At 39.9% G+C, this 20,141-nt stretch overlaps 2 protein-coding genes across 2 annotated transcripts; both read left to right on the forward strand.

The window, feature by feature from the left end:
• The first annotated feature begins 282 nt into the window (after nucleotides 1–282).
• On the forward strand, nucleotides 283–12,740 carry scyl1 (SCY1-like, kinase-like 1). Its single transcript, XM_034092751.1, has 18 exons — nucleotides 283–604; nucleotides 1,761–1,901; nucleotides 3,610–3,732; nucleotides 3,827–4,053; nucleotides 4,260–4,350; nucleotides 4,717–4,872; nucleotides 5,076–5,234; nucleotides 5,338–5,445; nucleotides 5,664–5,777; nucleotides 5,897–6,052; nucleotides 7,234–7,422; nucleotides 7,685–7,760; nucleotides 7,904–8,101; nucleotides 8,872–9,020; nucleotides 9,152–9,241; nucleotides 9,731–10,048; nucleotides 10,981–11,059; nucleotides 11,244–12,740. The coding sequence occupies exons 1-18, from the start codon at nucleotides 497–499 to the stop codon at nucleotides 11,366–11,368; spliced, it is 2,607 nt and encodes an 868-aa protein (XP_033948642.1). The 5' UTR covers nucleotides 283–496; the 3' UTR covers nucleotides 11,369–12,740.
• A 1,620-nt stretch (nucleotides 12,741–14,360) lies between these two features.
• On the forward strand, nucleotides 14,361–18,283 carry LOC117454415 (phospholipase A and acyltransferase 3-like). Its single transcript, XM_034093639.1, has 5 exons — nucleotides 14,361–14,581; nucleotides 16,117–16,189; nucleotides 16,420–16,528; nucleotides 16,792–17,060; nucleotides 17,460–18,283. The coding sequence occupies exons 2-5, from the start codon at nucleotides 16,175–16,177 to the stop codon at nucleotides 17,580–17,582; spliced, it is 516 nt and encodes a 171-aa protein (XP_033949530.1). The 5' UTR covers nucleotides 14,361–14,581; nucleotides 16,117–16,174; the 3' UTR covers nucleotides 17,583–18,283.
• Nucleotides 18,284–20,141: the final 1,858 nt, after the last annotated feature.

Here is a 20,141-nt window from a genome sequence, read left to right on the forward strand (position 1 = left end):
ATCTCGCAAAGGTTTTGCGATATCTCGCAAATCATTTTTTGTTTTGTTTTGTTCAAATTATTATTATTTTTCTTCTCCATGTCCCTTAGGGGGCTCCGTACTAGACACATGTTAATGACATTATCATTATTTAACATTGACTTCAACTTCCAGAGATGTTGGCAAGAAATATGTTCTTACAAGGAGAAGTAATATATCAAAATAAACATTTGTATTCAGCCATGTTGTTGCCAAATGAGGCTTGCACATCATTCAGATTGTGACTTGAGTTAGACATTGAGAGGAATCTATCCAGGGCGGCTATTATCAGCTCAAATTAGATATGACTTACCATGCAACTAGTGATGAGATAGAATAGAGGAGCGGAACCACCGTACAGGCAGAACTTTTACCCGGAGCCATTTTACACTCGTACCAATTCGCTAGCAAGCCTCTTCTAGCCAGCGGTCTGTTTAGTTGTGTGTGTGTGTTTGATGTGGTGTGGAGGAAAGAGGAGATGTGGTCATTTTTTGCCAGGGATCCTGTCAAAGACTTTGCCTATGAAATCCTGCCAGACTTTCAGGAGAAGTCTGGAATATGGAGTCTACACCGGGGGAAGAGAAAGGTAAAAGCGGCAAACCGACACCGATCCTCGGCTAGCTGTTAGCATCGCTATGGAGGCCTGTCACTGTCTCTTCGCTAATGTATTTAGCCTTTTAGACGTGATGTCCAGTAGTTAATAGGCGTTGTTTCGGCTCAGGTCTGTCCGTATCTCTATCATCTTCCTCCCTGATCGAATGTCATTGTTTATTTAATTGTCTCCATTCCTTAGCTATCGTTTGTTTATTGCTAACGAAGTGAGGTTCGTCTTTGTTTACTCCAAAAGACAGACACGTATTTCTCGCCACGTCACCCCGTTAAAGCCGAGTTAATGACTGTTTCTGAAATCGTTTTTAAGCTAATTTGATAACATTAATAAAGTCTCCGTCCCTCATCGGACATCACTTACAGCAGCTCATTTAAATATCTATCCATGTTATTATAACTGAGCAACTCAATCCTGACTGTCGGTGTCATCACCGTCACTGCAGGGCCAGATAAAGAAAGCCAAGCATCTGCTTTCTAAATATTACAAATCACAAATATGTGCTAATAAACATTTAAGGAGTTATTCATACAGCAAACGGAAAATTACACCAGGAGGACATATTTTGAGAGTTCACATTTTACGAGTATGCATTGCGAAACAACATGTTCATATATGTTATCCCTAACAAATGTATATAAATACATTACACAGGTATGCATTGCGTAACATTTATCGCACCCATACGTTCATCTCAAGATGTATAGTGTTTATGAATGTCAGTACACATTAGGATTCTGTATAAAATAGACCGAGCTTGTTTTGTTATTCAAATAACATGGAAGCCTAGGATGTAATCATTTATTATGGAACAAAAACAAAACCGTTTGCACGTATTTTATTTACATGGAAAAAAATGAACAATTTCAGTATTTTTTTTGTTTTTTTAAGAGACTTCATTGTATTGCCTATCTTTTATTAGTTGGGAATATGTGCTTTGCTCTCACTATATGATAACTGTATCATGCTTGATGTTGTTAATCAGTTCGGATGTCATTACATGTTTTTACTTCTTCAAAAAACACCAGCTTCTTGTTCATCATGCTTGTTGTAATTTATTTGAACATGACAGGTTGAAATATTTATAGTGTATTTAGTTTTTATTTAGTTTCGTTAACCCAACCTCTGTCCTCAGACCAATGGAGAGCCGGTGTCGGTGTTTCTGTACGAGGTAGCGCAGGGGACGGAGCAGCAGACCCAGCTCGCCAAGGCTGCCTTCAAGCGTATGAAGACCCTGCGTCACCCAAACATCCTGGCTTATGTGGATGGATTGGAGGTATGTGTTTGTGTGTATTTTGCCCTCGTCATCTTAAACTCGACACAAACACTGACATTGTTTATAAAAAGGTATTTGTTTTGTGGTCAGGTGCCTAACCTACATTTAATAAAGGTTCAAAGCTGAATACACAAAGGTAATTAGGAGGTACACACACAGAGATCTAAAGGAAAATGTTGAGTAATCTCAAATCAACACATGTATTATGGTGAACACCATCAGGCCAAAACGTCAGCATGTTTGTCTGATTTTGTCCTGAAGACCTTGGTGTGTGCTACTTTGTTTACTTTTGGGTATTCAACATTGAAACTGTCAACCAGCTTGCTTACTGACATGCGGAAAAATTCTGTGTGTGTTAGTATCTCATCTCCACCATCTTGCTTTTCTCTGCATGTTTACGTTCAGATAGAGGTGAGTGTGAATGTCGCTGTTTACGAAAGTTGTTTTATTCTACCTTTTTATATAAGCTGATTCTTAGACGGTTTTGTGTTCTCAGTAATATCATAGAATACTTATGCTGTACAGTGTTATCCACAGAATTTGATTCTATTTGTGGGGGCACCGCACCCCCCCCAACAATTATTCTCCTAAAAATATAATTTACAATTTAGGCATTTAGCAGACGCCTTATTCCAAAGTGACTTACAATGACCAATTACAGGCACATTCTCCCTGGAGTAACTGAGGGCTAAGTGCCTTACTCAAGGGCACACTAGTAGTGGTGTTCCAGGCAGGATTTTAACTCGCAACCTTCCGATCATCAGCCCACCTCACTATCCATTAGACCACCAACACAAAAAAAAGAAAGAAAAAAAAGGATAATAATAATTTATTTTTGTTTTTATGAGATCCATTTGTGGCGGACGATATTTAATTGTGGCGGCCCGCCACAAATAAATCAATGTATGGGAAACACTGCCGTACTTTTATTATGATAGCATGGTTGCCATTGGTGCACCTGTTAAAGGTCTTGCTATAAGAATTAATTGAAAATGAAATATATAAAGAGACATTTCATACATTTTAGGATTCTTACTGCTTTTTGTAATGCCTGAAAAACAGCAACATCTGGGAAGTTGCAAAAGTCCTTAGCTTAGTTTCATTTCATACTGTAACTTCCTTTTTAAATGCTACTGTTTAAACAGAGCTGTGGTGGGTTTAATCACTCTTGTCAAGTTATTCTGGATAGTCATTCAGTGTTAACATTCAAAAAATTGAAATCAATGGTGATTTAAAAAATAATGTTGATCATTTAAAATTGATTGTATAACATTTATGTATAGTAAACACCACAGTACTTCCTTAAAGCTTACCATTATGATGCCTATCATGTGGAGCTTTAATTTTTTTTGTAAGGTGTTTATTGAATCATTTGTTTAGCATCGAGGGAATAGTTTGCGCTGGATGTGCCACAAGATGGTATTACATTGAGAGATAAATATTTTGGACCATAGTAGAACAAAAACAAGAAGAACATTATAAACTTCGTCAAAGTAACATTTAAAAGCGGAGCTGTTGAATTAAATTGTACGGGTGTATCCTAATGAAGTCGCCACTGACTGTATTTTAGTATAAATGTTTTTAATTATTGTGATCTAGTTTGTATACTTTCAATCAGCCATTCAGTTCAGTATTTCTGAAATGAAGCTGTTGCAATAAAACCAACACCTACAATAGTAGTTGATTTTCACTTTGCTTTTCTTCACAGACAGAGAAGAGCCTGTACCTGGTCACTGAGCAGGTGACCCCGCTGGCCGTCCACCTGAAGGCCCAGGCAGAGAAGGGGGGATCAGGGGAGCTGGAGGTCTCCTGGGGCCTGCACCAGATAGTGGTAAGGATAGTAGAAACAGCGCCACTGATACTGTCAGGAGAGTTGTTTCTCTGTAAGCCCTGACTCCACTTCTGCTGTTTGCCTCCCCCAACAGAAAGCTCTGAGTTTCCTGGTCAATGACTGCCATCTGCTTCATAACAACGTGGGTGTATCGGCTGTCTTTGTGGATCGAGCTGGGGAGTGGAAGCTTGGGGCCCTCGACCATGTGGCCCCTGAGCAGGGTGACCCAAGTGGGGTCTCACTACCTACCCCCAAGGCTGTTTACCCAGATATGGAGAGATATGACCCACCAGAGATGGCCAATAACACTGGAGAGAAATGGTAAGAGAGGAGTGAGTCAGTATGATTTAGAATAAAATGTTATACAGGAATAAAAGAGAAGCAGCAATAAGAATATTTGGTAAATGACAGAAAGAGGTTCATAAGAGGGGAAGATGCCTGAGTGAGTGGTTGTGACATCAAACCGGGTCCTGGTTAATGCCTAGTTTTCTGTAGGAAGTATTGAACATTGTGCATGTGTGTTGCAGGGCGGGGGAGGTGTGGCGGCTGGGCTGCCTGATCTGGGAGGTGTTCAACGGGCCGCTGCCTCGCACATCCTCGCTCCGGTCACTCGGAAAGGTACGCCAACAGTTCCTTTGTGTTATTACTCTGCCATGGCTAGTTCCAATTCTATGTTTTCAGAAACCAATGTTGTTAAAGGTATCGGATATGTGATGTGAAAAACATTCTGGTATTCATCATATGCCAAAAATTAGGATTCTGTGTTTATTGAGTATATTGTTGTTATGTACAGAAAGACCATTGTCGGATTAAACTTAAGGGGACTAAGCGGAGTCGATGTGTTCTTGCCGAGTTGCCTTCAAGTAAAGAATGTAACCTACAGATTCGTCATTGTTCCAGTGCTTGCTTAAAGGAATCTTTGTGACATAAAGATGTGTTCACAGTCTCGTGTTTCTTTCTCATATGTCCTCTTTGTTCCCACAGATCCCTAAGGCCCTGGTGCCTCACTACTGTGAGCTGGTGGGGGCCAACCCCCGAGCTCGACCCAACCCAGCCCGCTTTCTCCAGAACTGTAAAGCCTCTGGGGGATTCCTCAGCAACAGCTTTGTGGAGAGCAACCTTTTCCTGGAGGAGATACAGGTCCGTAGAGTTGCAAAAAGACATTCAAACCTCACCAGTAAAATCACAATATCGATTGTCCAAATGGAAAAGGATCACGTTCTAATGAAACTATCCTCTTGGCAATCATGCGGGAATAGCATTTGAAACTCTATTATAGTGTAACAACCAATAATAGCACAATAGATTTTGATAATAGTGGAATTGAAACTCTTTCTCTTTAGATCAAGGAGCAGGCTGAGAAGCAGCAGTTCTTCCAGGATCTGAGTGAAAATCTGGACTCCTTCCCCGAAGACTTCTGTAAACACAAGGTCCTGCCTCAGCTGCTCACCGCCTTCGAGTTTGGCAATGCAGGCGCCGTAGTCCTCACACCGCTCTTCAAGGTGAACCTTTCAACTTTCACACCTTATTACATATCAGGCCATATATCCAATATCCATTTGGAAGTTATACCACATATTTCCTCTTCCTCTGTCTCTCTGCCAGGTGGGGAAGTTCCTGTCGGCTGAAGAGTACCAACAGAAGATCATCCCCGTCATCGTGAAGATGTTCTCCTCCACAGACAGAGCCATGAGGATACGACTGCTGCAGCAGGTATGAAAGGCCTTTTTCATCTAGCTCCCCCTGAGAATCAGAACATGATGCTTGTGTTTTATTTGTCATTTAATTTCCCCATGTATTATCACAGAGAAGGTAACATATATATAGTTAAAAGTAGGATATAATATAAGATCTAGCTGAAAATGATATCACTATCTGCGTGTTTTATATCTATGTTGAAGAATAAAAGTATTTTTTTCTCTCTGTCTCAGATGGAGCAGTTCATTCAGTATCTGAACGAGGCAGCAGTCAACTCCCAGATCTTCCCTCACGTTGTCCACGGCTTCACAGACACCAACCCCGCCATCAGAGAACAGACTGTTAAGGTACTTTGACCGCTTTAAGCAAACCAAGAGCTGTCATTACATTGCTTGCATACAGGATGTTGTCATCCTCCTGCAGCCCTGACATTAACAACTTTCTCCCCCTTCCCCCTCTCCCTCAGTCTATGTTGCTGCTGGCTCCCAAGCTGAATGAGGCCAACCTGAACCAGGAGCTGATGCGTCACTTTGCCCGGCTGCAGGCCCGAGATGAACAGGGCCCGATCCGGTGCAACACCACCGTCTGCCTGGGCAAGATCGCCTCCTACCTCAACGCCGGGGTGAGAAAACAGCCACAGTACTGATTGATAGAATAGATGGAAGATGGAATCGGAAGGATGAAACCCTCTTTAATGGTCACACATACATGCACACAGCACACAGTGACATTTGACATCTGCATTTAACCCATCCTAGTAGTAGGAGCAGTCGGCAGCTATTGCACTGCTTATCATAATTAATTAATCTAAAGCAGGGGTCGGCAACAGGCGGTCCGGATCCGGACCCAGACGCCGACCTATACGGACCCGGACCAATAATCAATACTTAATAGGGGATTTCAATTTTGACGGGGCGATTCTATTTTAACCGCCGCCGACAGGGGGCAAAGAGACGAGTGAGTGATACAGGGAGTTAAACACGGAAGAAGAGACGAGTGAATGATACAGGGAGGTAAACGCAGAAGAAGAGACGAGTGAGCGATACAGGGAGAGAAACACAGAAGAAGAGATGAGAGCGCGGCAGAGAGAAGCGGAGAGGAAAGTAAGTGAAGAGAATAATTAGCGATACAGGGAGAGAAGCGGAGAGGAGAGTGAACAGGCGTGTTAGCGGCAGACAGGGAGAGACAAATAATTACACATGGCGCTCTCCAGGAAGAGGAAGTGGACTCATTCATGTTCATCCTGCCCACTGGGAGCACAGAACCAGTGTGTCTCATTTGTTCAGAGACCGTGTGAGGGACTGCAATATAAGAGGGAAAGAAAGAGAAACTGTTCAATTGTTATGATGTGTAAAGACTGATATTGTTCTATAATCGTCTGAAACTGTTAGCGCATGATGTGAAACGGTTAACAAAGAAAAAGGGAAACTCAAGCTGCTGCTACACTTGCACACATTTTCAAAAGCTATTTTATTTATTTTCTCTATTTTATTTTTAAATGCAGCCCGAGAGGAACATTACAATAGTATAGTTCAATGTTAATTGACAATAAATATTGTTGTTTATGAATTGTACTTTCTTTATTTGATTGGCAGTCAGTTGTTGATGACATGCAGACGTTGATAAAGCTACAGGCTACTTCAATATCACACTAATTCATGAAGCAACTTAAACATTTTGATGTTCCGGACCTTGTTTTTCTACTTGGATGAACTCTCTCTTTTTTTAATGGACAAAACACCTTAATCCATTCAGTAAAGAATCTGTTCCAGTTAAATAATATCGTTTTCCCTCTCTTCACAGACTCGGCAACGTGTTCTGATTTCCGCCTTCTCACGGGCCACCAAGGACCCGTTCCCCGCTTCACGCTCAGCCGGTGTGCTGGGCTTCGCAGCAACACACAACTTCTACAGCATAACAGAGAGTGCGTCCCGCATCCTCCCCACCCTCTGCACCATCACTGTGGACCCCGATAAGAGCGTCAGGGACCAGGTACACATGACCAAGATTTGTGACTGCGTGGTGTTCATTATGGCTTATAGTGTCTATAGTCCTATTTATCAGCAGCACAATGGTTAATTCATTATAAGTTGCTGTGGTTGTTTTAGGATAGTGATACTGTAAGGCTGTATTGAATTAAAGGTACCCTTTTTATACAGATGTTTTACCTCAGTGGTACCTGATTATTTAAATCTGTCTCAATGTAACCCAAGATGTTCCCTCCTTCCTCTCTCTCACTCTCTCTCACTGTCAGGCATTTAAAGCCATCAAGAGTTTCCTTACCAAGCTGGAGACGGTGTCAGAAGACCCCACCAAGCTGGCTGAAATAGGTATGCAACTGAAGAAATCTCACATTTGGGTAAAAGAAAAGCAAAATAAGTTTCAAAGGCTCAAATACCGGGAGCAGAATATCAATTTATTTCAGCTATATTGAATGAATAACGTGAAGCTCTCGTTCCTGTCTGTCCTGCAGAAAAGGATGTAGCGTCGTGTGCTCAGCCTGCAGGAGGCTCCTCCACCTGGACCGGTTGGGCCGTGACAGGCATGTCCTCCATCACTTCTAAACTCATCCGCAACGCTCCGGGGACGGAGGGGGGGGCAGCCGCTGAGGACGGAGAGCCCGCCAACGCCATCAGCCCGACCAGTGCCCCTGATGGAGCGCCTGCACCAGGTAGGGTGTTCAGATTCCATTGGCTGACTACTATCCCATTGTTGGATTCTCCATAAACAATTCTTTTTTTAAACAAGGAGAAAATTGCTGCAGCAGAACTGTAGATATTGTCTTTTATATTGTGCTTTCGTGTCAGTGACAGGGTTATCGGGTCCTTATGCGAGTTTGTATGTAGCCTACTCAAAGATGAACTGATAAGATATTTAAAAGGTAAAAGTCACTATGAACTTACAAAACACATCTTTGGACAAATCTATAATAATAATAATTCATTTATTAAGTATGACATTTCTTATTAAATAGGATAAAAAGATGAAGTCGTGACATTGTGGGCGAACATGGATTCAAACTGCACACAACTGAGTGATTCTAGTTCCACACATTTTTCTTTTGTGTCAAATCTTGCCCACAATGCAACTCAACCGCCAACAGTTGAGATTCACTTGTGTTATGCTCGTAGCAGCTTATATTTAGCATACCATTACCTCAAGCAGAGACAAGAAGCTACCGATGATAAACAAACTTATTTCCATCTCCTTACCTGCTGATTTGTTTTATTTTCAAACTTTTAATCTTCAAACCAAACCAAGGTCGAGCCCACTGACCTGACCTCAACCAATATATCTGATTTCTTGGCACAACCAACTTCATACAACTTTATTGACATATACAGTACTCTTTGAAGACATGAAACACTCGTTGAAGTTGTTTCCTTTGAGAAATCCTTTCTTCTGATACCTTATCGCTTGGCTTTTCTCTGACTGTCGAAGGTTCTGAAGATAAACCTCCTGAAGCCTCTGTGTCTCCCCCTGCTGCCTCTAATCATGCCAACCAATCACAGACTCATACGGTAACGGACAAAAAGGAGGAGCCAATAGGAGACCGCTGGGATGAAGAGGAGGATTGGGGAAGTTTGGAGGTAAGATTTCAACACTTTTGACTCGAAGATAAATTAGAAATTAATATTTAAAAACATTTGTATGGGAGATTTTTGTTTTGTATTATCTGGTTGTAATTCAAACCTCATCTATTGTTGGCTCTGTCTTATAGGATCCAGAGAAGGCTCACACGGAGCCGGATGACTGGAACACTGACTGGTCAGGGACGACAGTGTCCAAAAAGAAAGCCAGTGACAAAGGAGTATGAGCCCTTTCATTTGGATCCATTACACAAACCATTTTGATAGTAATACTACTTTTAAAGCTAATGACACTGGTATTAGTATTAGTATTTAGTATTATTTTCTTTATACTGGTCTTAAATGGTTTAACAGGATTTATTTACTTTATACCAATAAGTCGTTAATGTTTTAGATCAAATGTGTCTTCTGTGGGGAAAATAAAACAAAAGAATGATGCCACACACTTTACTAAAGATGTATGTTTGCTAATACCATAATCACAAAAAACGAAGGAATTGTTCCAAACAAGTGATCGTTAGTGTGCAGGATTTGTTGTGTTATTTCACTGTCACGGTTTATATATTTGGCACCTACCTGTAAGATTTTATGGAGTTCAAGAACTCTGTAGTCAGTGTTTGCTGTGTAGATAAAATGTCGGCGTATATATATATATATATATATTACTTCAATGCGTCTTCATTTCACTCTTCAATCTTCCCAATGTTTAGGTGGGCCGGTCGTCGTCCTCCGTAGCGGTGAAGAAGCAAAGCGCTGACTGGAGCAGCTCGGGCTGGGACGCAGACGACAGCTTGTCCAACGAGAAGGAAGGGCCGGGGCAGAGCTCTGCAGGGGAGGAGGGCTGGGGCAACGAATGGGGGGAGGAGGACACAGACACCACCTTGGCCAATACCACGCTCCCCGAGGCCGAAGGAGTGCGGTTAGCCAGCGAGTACAACTGGGACAGCGGCAGCTCGGGCCCCGTGGGAGCCAATCGGAACGATCTGTTCACCAGCGTGTCCCAGAGAAACACAGCTGACACTCCCACGGTGAGGAGAGCGGGTTCAAAGTCAACTTTATTGTCAATCTTTCACTTTGTGTGTACCGAGAGATCGAAAAATACTGTTTCGCACAATCCGGAGACATATAAAAAAAATATACAAATATATATATAAATGAAAAATACACAAAAGTAAACTTAAAAACACAAAAGTACACAGAAGAGCAATAGATAGACAGATTCAAAGAGATCATCAGATTGTTTATTTAAAAAAAATGCCAGAAATGTTGAAACCTGAAGTGAATATTAGACAAAAATATTTCAATAGGGATAAAAAGGGTCACTCGATTTTAATTGTATTTACAGTTTTAAAATATTTTAGGTCTGCAAATTAAGCTTCATGTTGTATTTTCTTGAAAGTCATAAGCACATCTGGTAAATATTAGATGTTTGAAAGTGATGCTTTTGTATGATTTATGAGGAGAAACTGTTTTTACAGATCTGTCGATATCACCAATAGATAGTTTATTCATAAAAATCATATGAGGGTAAACAGCCCTAATATATATATATAACTGTAACCTTTATGGAGACAACAGAAGGTGGGAATAATAAATGTGTTGTCTTTTAAATGGTGAAACAATACAGCACGGTCAGGATAAGAAGTACATCTGTAGGTCAAGAAAACATGAAGATGAAATGGAAATTCAGGAATACCATGAGTACAACATTTCTGTGTGTGTGTGTGTGTGTGTGTGTGTGTGTGTGTGTGTGTGTGTGTGTGTGTGTGTGTGTGTGTGTGTGTGTGTGTGTGTGTGTGTGTGTGTGTGTGTGTGTGTGTGTGTGTGTGTGTGTGTGTGTGTGTGTGTGTGTGTGTGTGTGTGTGTGTGTGTGTGTGTGTGTGTGTGTGTGTGTGTGTGTGTGTGTGTGTGTGTGTGTGTGTGTGTGTGTGTGTGTGTGTGTGTGTTCTCTCCCTGTCAGACTGGAGAGGGCTTGGCTACAGAGGCCGCAGGAGAATGGGGAGCTGAGGAGAGCTGGGAGTCTGTGGATGGGAACCAGGGTAAGACTCATCTGAAATGCTGAATATAGGCACAGCAAGGGCTTACTGCCATATTTTCATAGAACAAAAGGTTCATGGTTTTTGTTGAACAAAATAAATCTGATTCCCAATATCGCTGAAGTGTCCTTGTTAGACGACTATTAACCTACTTTGCATTGAACTGTCTGTCTTCATTGTGAACCAGGTCTCAGCAAGGCCGAGCTGTCCAAGAAGAAACGGGAGGAGAGGAGGAAGGAGCTGGAGGTGAAACGGGCGGAGCGCAAAGCTGCTAAAGGTCCTCTCAAACTGGGCGCACGCAAGCTGGACTGACCGGGCTGCACAGAGAGGTTTGATGGCGGATGGAGAGGAGGGACCAGATTGACTGGATGCCTGACATTCCACAAACAAAGGACCGGAGAGGAGTGTGAGCCGCCAGAGGAGTGTGAGCCGCCAGAGGAGTGTGAGCCGCCAGAGGAGTGTAAGCCGCCAGAGGAGTGTGAGCCGCCAGAGGAGTGCGCTTTAGGATTCTCTTTCTTCATTCAGGAACTTACTGGTGAGTGAAGAAGCAACAATCCAGCGCTTCATAAATGCTTTATTGTGGAAGGCCCAGCTTAAAAACACAGAGACAGAAAAGTGTAAAAGCGGCACCGAGCAGCAGTCATTCATAAAAAGATAAATCATAAAGTTGAAGTTGTAAAGTAAATGTATATACATGTGCATCTGGTCTTATAATGACTTGAGGAAATGGCACTTTTTTTTTTTAATAACTGCGAAATATATATATAACAGAATCAAACCTGTATTATTATGCTGAATGTTTTTCAGTGTACACACACATACAGTGTATATGAATGTTTTAGTTCAGCTGTCACTAACTAACTCAGATGTAAGGCTTAAAATCAATCCCTGCATGCATTTGTGTATTTGTGTGGCCTAACAAAATGTGTCATGGCACAGAGTTACAAATATGTTCATTTAACTTTGCACATCCAGCACTGTATTTAACTGAACTGTCCTGACCGGAGACACATTTGACTGGTTAAGATCTGTAAATGTGTCTCACACTGCAGACACATGATGCAAATAACTAGGTAAATTGATGCTGGTGAATTGGTTTTAAAGTGAAATCAATGAATGTGTTTACATGTCTTTTCCTATGTGTCCTAGTAGTGCACTGGTGGAGGTTTTCTTAAATAAGTTTTATTTTGAAATGTTTTGAAGGAATCTGTATCATCTTGATTTTAAGATCTTCTAAAACATGAAGGCATCATGTTGAGGAAGTAAGATTTACCTACCAATCATTGTTGACAGTATTTGGTGTGGTAATGGTAAAGGGGTTTCCTAAAAGTTCCCTTATACTCTTTTATTTGTGCCTTTTCTTTTCAAACCAGATCTGCTCTGTAGGATCACATCTGAAAACTTAAGATTTGAATGGAACATTTCCACCTGAAATGTCTTCCCATTGACAGATTCTGTGTTTTTATCAAACCATTCCCCCATATGTAATCTCTGTGTTGGAAATGGTATGTGAAGGTTTCACTGCTAAGTACCAGACATGATGCGGAAAAGACACAATCATCATTGGAGCTAATGTGTAACGAATATGTGATTAGTTCAGGAAGACTGAGAAGTGTGAATGCAACATTTACTGAGAATCTTGTAGCATGTGAGCTGTTCTTAAAATAAATATGAGTAAAATGAATGTATGTTTCTTATTTTAATTAAAACAACAGTTGGTCTTTATGACATGAGGGTAGTTAGTCTCTGAGATTTCTGCCTCTACTACAATATATTCAACACAATATATTCTATGTGGGTTATTTATTCAGTAGAAAATATAACTGAGACTTATGTTGAGTATCCATTCCCCTCCAATGTTTTGTGATGTTTACTTTAAGCTAAGCACCACACAATAAAAGTTATTGGTTTGTGTTGAGGTGCAGACAGGCAACTCAGAAACGGTTTTCTTAATGCCTGGACTAATAAAACAAAAAAACTATATAAAGATAGATTATCCAGAGGTTGTTGAGGTCTCCATATTAGGTTGAAACGAAAGTTAATTATATATATAATCAATTATATTCTTGTATAACCAGGGCTGCACATAACCCCCCCTATATCTTTCTCCAGGATAGTCACAACTTCACCAAAATCACACTGGTGTTGCATGTTCCCCTCTAGTTTATGCTCACAAAAGCATTTCACTCTGGGCCCAGCAGGTACAAAAATAAAGAGGGGCTTCCATATCCGGCAGTGCAGCTAGAGCTGCCGGATTTTGAAGCGCCCCTTGTAATTTTGGCCAGGATAGTCACAATGTCACCAAAATCACACTGGTGCTTGCTGTTCCCCTCTAGTTTGTGCGCACCAAAGCATTTTACTCTGGGCCTAGCAGGTACAAAACTAAAGAGGGGCTTCCAAATCCGGCAGCACCAACACCTGATCTGCCGGATTTTGAAGCCCCTATTTAGTTTTTCACCTGCTGGGCGCAGAGTAAAATGCTTTGGTGAGCATAAACTAGAGGGGAACAGCAAGCACCAGTGTGATTTTGGTGAGTTGTGACTGTCCAGTGACAGTGCAAGATCTTCCCTATTGACACCAGGATTAACCTAGTCTAAAATAAGGAACATTAATAGTGTGATAGAAAATGAAATGTAATGTAATAGAGGCACAGATATAAGATCAATAATACACTTTATTTTAGGGCACCTTTCAAAGCATTCAATGTCACTTTAAAATACAATTTTTAAAAAATAGTTGCATTACAATACAAACATGTGTTGAGTAGTAATATATCAGGACTCCCTGGAAGAAGAGATCTTGTATCTCAATGGGACATTCCTGGATAAATAAAGGATAAATAAAAATATAAAAATGATATTCAAAGGAGCAATTGAAGCGAGTGAAGCCAGTTTGAAGAACACATTATCTTTTAGGCTTGATTGAAAATAACAGTGTCTGACATGATCATGTGATATCATTACTGTTATATAATTGCTTACTATTCGTGGTTATCAGACACTTAAACAACAGAGAAGGTTTTAAGAAATAGGACTATTGACAAATCACATATTATCCTGTCATTGTCTGTTCTGTAGGAAGGAGGAATATAACAGAGTGGGACTATACACTCAAAACGTAAGTTTATTCCAATACGAAGATTGTGACAGATCTGAAAAACGTGTCCTTAAAACGAGCCTCCTCGCAATTGTATGCACATTATTTATTCAGCCCGTTTGCTGTTTAATCTGATATATCATTCAAAAGATAGATAAAAGCTTAGAAAACGGTGAACGCTCAAAACAGGCGATGACGTCACCTTTGCGCGTCCCCCGCGAACAGGGCTTCAATCCACGGCAAGGCCTTCAACCTACGGCATAACACCTGCTCTACTTATTATGTAGTGGCAACTGCTTGTTTTTGTTTGAAGCTAGCAGCTTTATTTTGAAGGTCATAAGCCCTCACAGCACCAACCAGCTGATCTTCTAACAGCTGAGCTCTGCTTTCAGTGTCGCTTGGTTCAGACGTCGCCCCTTACATTTAAAGGTAAGAGCGCTGTCTTTCAGTAAAAATAATATTCAATGAAGTGTACTGTCATGTGATGACAGTACACTTCACGTGATGCTGTGTTTGAAAGCTGATGTCTGCACAGTGTGGTTTGTATGATGTAAACATGGACCAAGTAGCTGTCGGGCTGCCTCGCTGTGTCGTGGCTTGTTTTGGTTTGCCAAAATGTAAAAGCAAAACCGAATGACCAACTCTTTTGTCCTCTATTTATTCCTCTTATTACAGTGACATGATTTTTGTTCAAGCGTTAAACATCTAAAAGACGGGACACACACACACACTTTTCCCTCATGACAAAAAAAAATGGTCCATATAAGCTCGTCGGTTTATTATAAAGTTACAACTATGACAGTATAAAAACAACAGTTCCTCAATCATTTTTATGAATGTTATATTAACCTTAACATATGTGTTGATTTAACATTATAATCGTTTTGGAGGCTGTAGTGTATGGTGCTGTTGTAGTGAATGACGTAGTGTCAGTGTCATTAGCTGTGTTTGTATGCACCACAAACACCAAGGATACCAATTCCTGGTATGTGTAAAAACCAGTTTCTGATTCTGATACATTCAACAGCATCTCAAACTACAACCTCCAATTTCCAAAATGATGAACAACTGAAAAAGAAGATGCCTCTTTAAAAAGTTTCCTATTTTTTTTATTCTAACCTTCACAAAGATAGGATTTTACCATAAGACTTGTTTTTGACTGTAGTTTTAGCTTGGTCAGGTGTGAATATAAATGTATTTTTAATTGAACACATTATTTGATATATTATATTATGCAGCATTAAATTCATCAAAATGTTAAATGTGAGTGCATTATTAATATTACATTTACTCAAGTATTGTACTTAAGTACGATTTTGGGATACCTTACGTAAGTATTTCTATGTTATGCTACTTTGAACTTCTACTCCACTACAATTTGGAAACCAATATTGTACTTTTACCCTGCTAGGTTAATTTGACAACATGTGTTACTAGTAACAGATTATGATTATTCGCAAATATAAATAAACTAAGAAATATACTATCCTATAGAGTTATAGGTAACATATCCAGCAGTTGTATATCGAGTGATTAAAAGTAGCTCTACTCTTACAATGTTGTGATGAACACATTATTTCAAAAATAATAATAATCCAGTAATTTCATATATATTATTATTCTTAAATGGGACATTACGCACAATAAGTACTTTTACTTTTGGAAATGTAAGTGCTTTTATATGGCAATACTTTTGTAATTTGACCAAAGTAAGATTATGAATGAAGTTGAAGATGTAACAGAGTATTTTTACAGTTTTACATAAGTGAAGGAGTACTTCTTCCACCACTGGCTCTATGCATAGAACAATTTCCCTTTTGAGCTAACAAACAACATTTGTAACAAACAATCAGAAAACAGAGGTACATTTTCTCTAAGGGGAGAATGAAGCAGTAAATGGTTTTACTTTTTTATATCTAATGTTGTATGCTACTATTTGGACTATAGAATAATTTGTCCTACAGGTGCTGCAAGTCACCAACAAACACAAAGGAGTGGAAACCAGGTGAAATAAACGCTGAAATGGCGCCAACACTGGTAAGGAAATAATCACTTAATACATTTTTTTTAAATTAAACCAGTCGTTTTTTTTAAATGTGTTTTGTGTTCTTTTATGCAAGGATGTGTCATTATCGTGTTATAGTAGCCTATACTTATCTTATCTTAGTTTAACACAGAGGGTCCTGTCATTTCACAATGAACCGCAGTTGTTGCCAAACAAAGTCTGTTGCAAAGTCAAACATTTTTTCTTTCTGTCTCAATTCAAGTATGATGTAAAACCAGAGGTCGGGGATTTGATTGAGATCTACAGGGGAACCTATCAGCACTGGGCTGTGTATGTGGGCGATGGCTTCATTGTCCACTTGGCACCGCCTTGTGAGTCCCCCCCCCACACACACACACACACACACACACACACACACACACACACACACACACACACACACACACACACACACACACACACACACACCACACACACACACACACTACATTTTTTAGACCAGAATAAAAAAGAAGATAATTATTTGTTTGAAGTTGTTTATAATTCCTAAAAACAAAATATCTTGCAGTATTAACTGCCCACACAATCACATCGGTTCCTTTCTCTTTTTTTTTTTTTTTTTGTTTGTTCATAGCTGAGGTTGTGGGGGCCGGTGCCAGCAGTATGATGTCTGTTCTCTATGAGAAGGCCGTTGTGAAGAAAGAGGATCTGTGGGATGTGGTGGGAACCAACGAGTGGAAAATCAACAACAGCCTGGATGAGGAGTGCGAGCCCCGCCCGGCAGAGGTCATTGTGAGGGACGCCTGTGCGATGGTCGGTGAAGAGCTGCCATACTGCGTCTTCAGAGGAAACTGTGAGCACTTTGCCACCGAGCTGCGCTACGGAAAAGCAGAGTCCCGGCAGGTCGGTTTAGACTCTTTTTTTTTTAAGGGGGGGCTGGAGTAAAAATAATTACCATTGTAAACCAAACATGTTCAACAAAACATTCAAATAAATCATAAACTGCAGAAGTAATATAGTAATAAATGCAACAAAACCTACTTTTCCTGAAAGACAGACCATTAACAGGCAGTCAACTGTCTTGATTACACTGACAAAAGCATTTTTCAGCTGTCTCTGGTCTTAAGTCCTAGGGTGTAACCTCACTGTTGATCTTATCTGTGTTGAGGAAGTCACCCCCGGCAAAAAAACATACCATATTTCAAATCTAAAGGCCAACCATTGACATTGAAATATATTTTTAAAAGTTAAACTAAATGTATAAATGACTAACTAACATGTGTCTGTTGTTTCCCTGTGCAGGTGCGTAAGGCAAGACAAACCGTCATGGTGGCCGGTGCGGCTGCTTTTCTGGGTCTTGGTCTCGTGGCTCTGGCAGGAGCTTTTTTCGGAGGCGGCAAGAAGGAAAACAAGAACAAAAAGTGATACAAGTCCCAGGGCGCCTCTTCAGGGACACATGAGAAGATCACCAGCAAAGCCTGCTTGCTTCCTATGATCACTCACAGGAAACACTGACTAATTGACATATTGTTAATAACCCAAAAACCTGGTTGATTTCTATCCTGCATAGTCATCTTTACCTCCATGTGTCCTGCATGCCTTCCCTGGTTTGACTAACAATGCAAAGCTTTTTGGGTGTGATCAAAGCCTTGTATTTTTCATGGCATTCTAACATTTATAGCATACATGAGCACAACAAATACTAATTTGAGTAATGAAGCAGCCAATACAGAATATGTTAACATGTTTTAAAATAAAATGAAGATTTTGAAGTTGAATGTATATGTTTCGGATTGTGAAGGATGTGAGAGGTTAGGGAGGTATTTTTCTATTGATTAAAACAAAACATTGATATTTGTTAGTTGCTAATGAAGATATAATATACTTGAGTTAAACTTAGAAAAATACTATTTTACATAATCAATTAACACTAACTCAATTGTAATTATATTTTATGCAAGAGCAGTCACTACGGCCTTGAATGAACTTTGGGTCCTATCGAGAGTAGACGTGTCGACTCAATTAATTCTACACATTTGCAGTTTTGTTATGAAATGAGTTCACAAGTTAACTGGAAATTCACAACACGTTGTCTTCCTCTTTTGAATAAAGAATCATTTGTGTGATTCTGGAAGTTCTTATTATGTTAAGAAAAGCCATTTAATATTACCTCTGAATAGTGTCAACAGTTTCTATTTAACATATGAACATAACATTTCCACGGGCTTCATCCCAGGAACTTCCTGTCCATTAGCTTCCAAATATTTCATGTGAAACATAACGGGATTTTTAAGTGTTACAGCTTTAATGCTCTCCTCTCCACGCCTCACATTATTTGTAGTTGTGGCGTTATTGAGCACATGGGTGCGTGTCCATACTGCTGGACAAAACGTCTGTATTGGTTTAAGAAAATATATAACAGTTACTCACAATGAAAACACATGTTTTGGTACCAATGTTAGAGTAATATATTTTAACACACGGCCAAGTTGTCTTTTTTTATCGCGTTGTAGGAGTTTTTACCCTTATTTACCTTGTTGGAGTCGGGAGGCCTGTTAACTTATTCTGGGAAATTACTCAGACCTACTAATTGACCTAACAGAAGCTATTGAGTCTGTAAGTTTACTGGTTGGCTCAGATCCACCAACGTCAGCAAGATCTTACCTCTACTAACTCCTGAAGAACCAGGTTAAATTAACTGCTGTTTCAATTCAGACGACCCGCTAAATCTGTTTAAGCGATCCCGAAGGATTTTTTATATCAGTAATGAGATGTGGCCCTACCTAAGTGTGAGTGTGGCTGGCAGTTGTGCAATCTTAATTTAAGCAGGAGAGGAGAGCGCAGATTTCTTTTTAAATTGTCCCAATCCAAAAGGTGGGATCAGTTTATTTGAAGAAAAATGGTCCACACTTGTACAGGGTTTTTACCTTCTCTCGTTACAACATGACCATCCTACAAAACATATCATGCTGTGATCATTTTCTAATATGAAACCTCAATTCACAGTTTTACATTTCTTACCCTAAATTGTAACTTCAACTGCCCAATTCAGTTGTGACATTTAAAATCGTCCAACAGAATTTAGAGGCATCTCCTCATAAATGGCCAGTGATAATAAAAAGCACATTCAAACTTTCATTCAACAAACCAATTCTCATACACACCTATATCCAGCATGAATTCAGAGGACCGTCCTCATAGGTGGCTGGGTTATAAAACTCATTCAAATATTCATCAAACAATTCACTATTCAACAAATACAAACAAATACATTTGAGCAATCTTACCAAGTTTGAGAGAACCTTACAGAGGAGAGAGCATACCAGGGGAAACCCCCCCTCTCTCGCTTTCTCCCTCTCAGCTAGTGTTTTTATGCTCAAAACAGGACAGAAAACCTAGAGACAACTCCTCCATACCTAGTGTGCAGGACTGAAAAATATTATTCTCGGCTATGGCATAAACACCTTTTTGGGGCCTCAGTATTTCTCCAACAAGTCAGGAGACTCACTGTCTTCCTCTCTGTCAGACATGGTAGCTGATGATTGAGGCCTAGTTCTTTCTCTCTGGTTGAGTCTGTGATTAGATGCTTGCATCCACAAGTCAACAGCTGGTTTTGGGTCGAAAGTCTCTGTTGTCATCTTAGACAAGTGGATGTAATCAAATAAGTATGTGAACATAACCAATAACCTACCATAGCCAATACAAAATGAATGTAACTTATTTTATTTGTGTTGTTCATTCATATCTTATTTTACCTTAACATTTATTTATGCATTTTTTGTTATCTCTCCAGTTTTAAAGGATATTTTTTAGAGCCGGGACTCGATTAAAAAAAGTAATCTAATTAATTAGAGGCTTTGTAATTAATTAATCGAAATTAATCGCATTTTTAATCAAATATACATATTTGACCTGAGAACAGTGAGAAGCAATTTTCACATGGATTTTACTCCAAGTGGTCTACAGTCGAGTGCAATCCAGTGA

Source organism: Pseudochaenichthys georgianus, chromosome 10, assembly GCF_902827115.2.
Source record: "Pseudochaenichthys georgianus chromosome 10, fPseGeo1.2, whole genome shotgun sequence".
In the NCBI taxonomy this organism is placed as follows: domain Eukaryota; kingdom Metazoa; phylum Chordata; class Actinopteri; order Perciformes; family Channichthyidae; genus Pseudochaenichthys; species Pseudochaenichthys georgianus.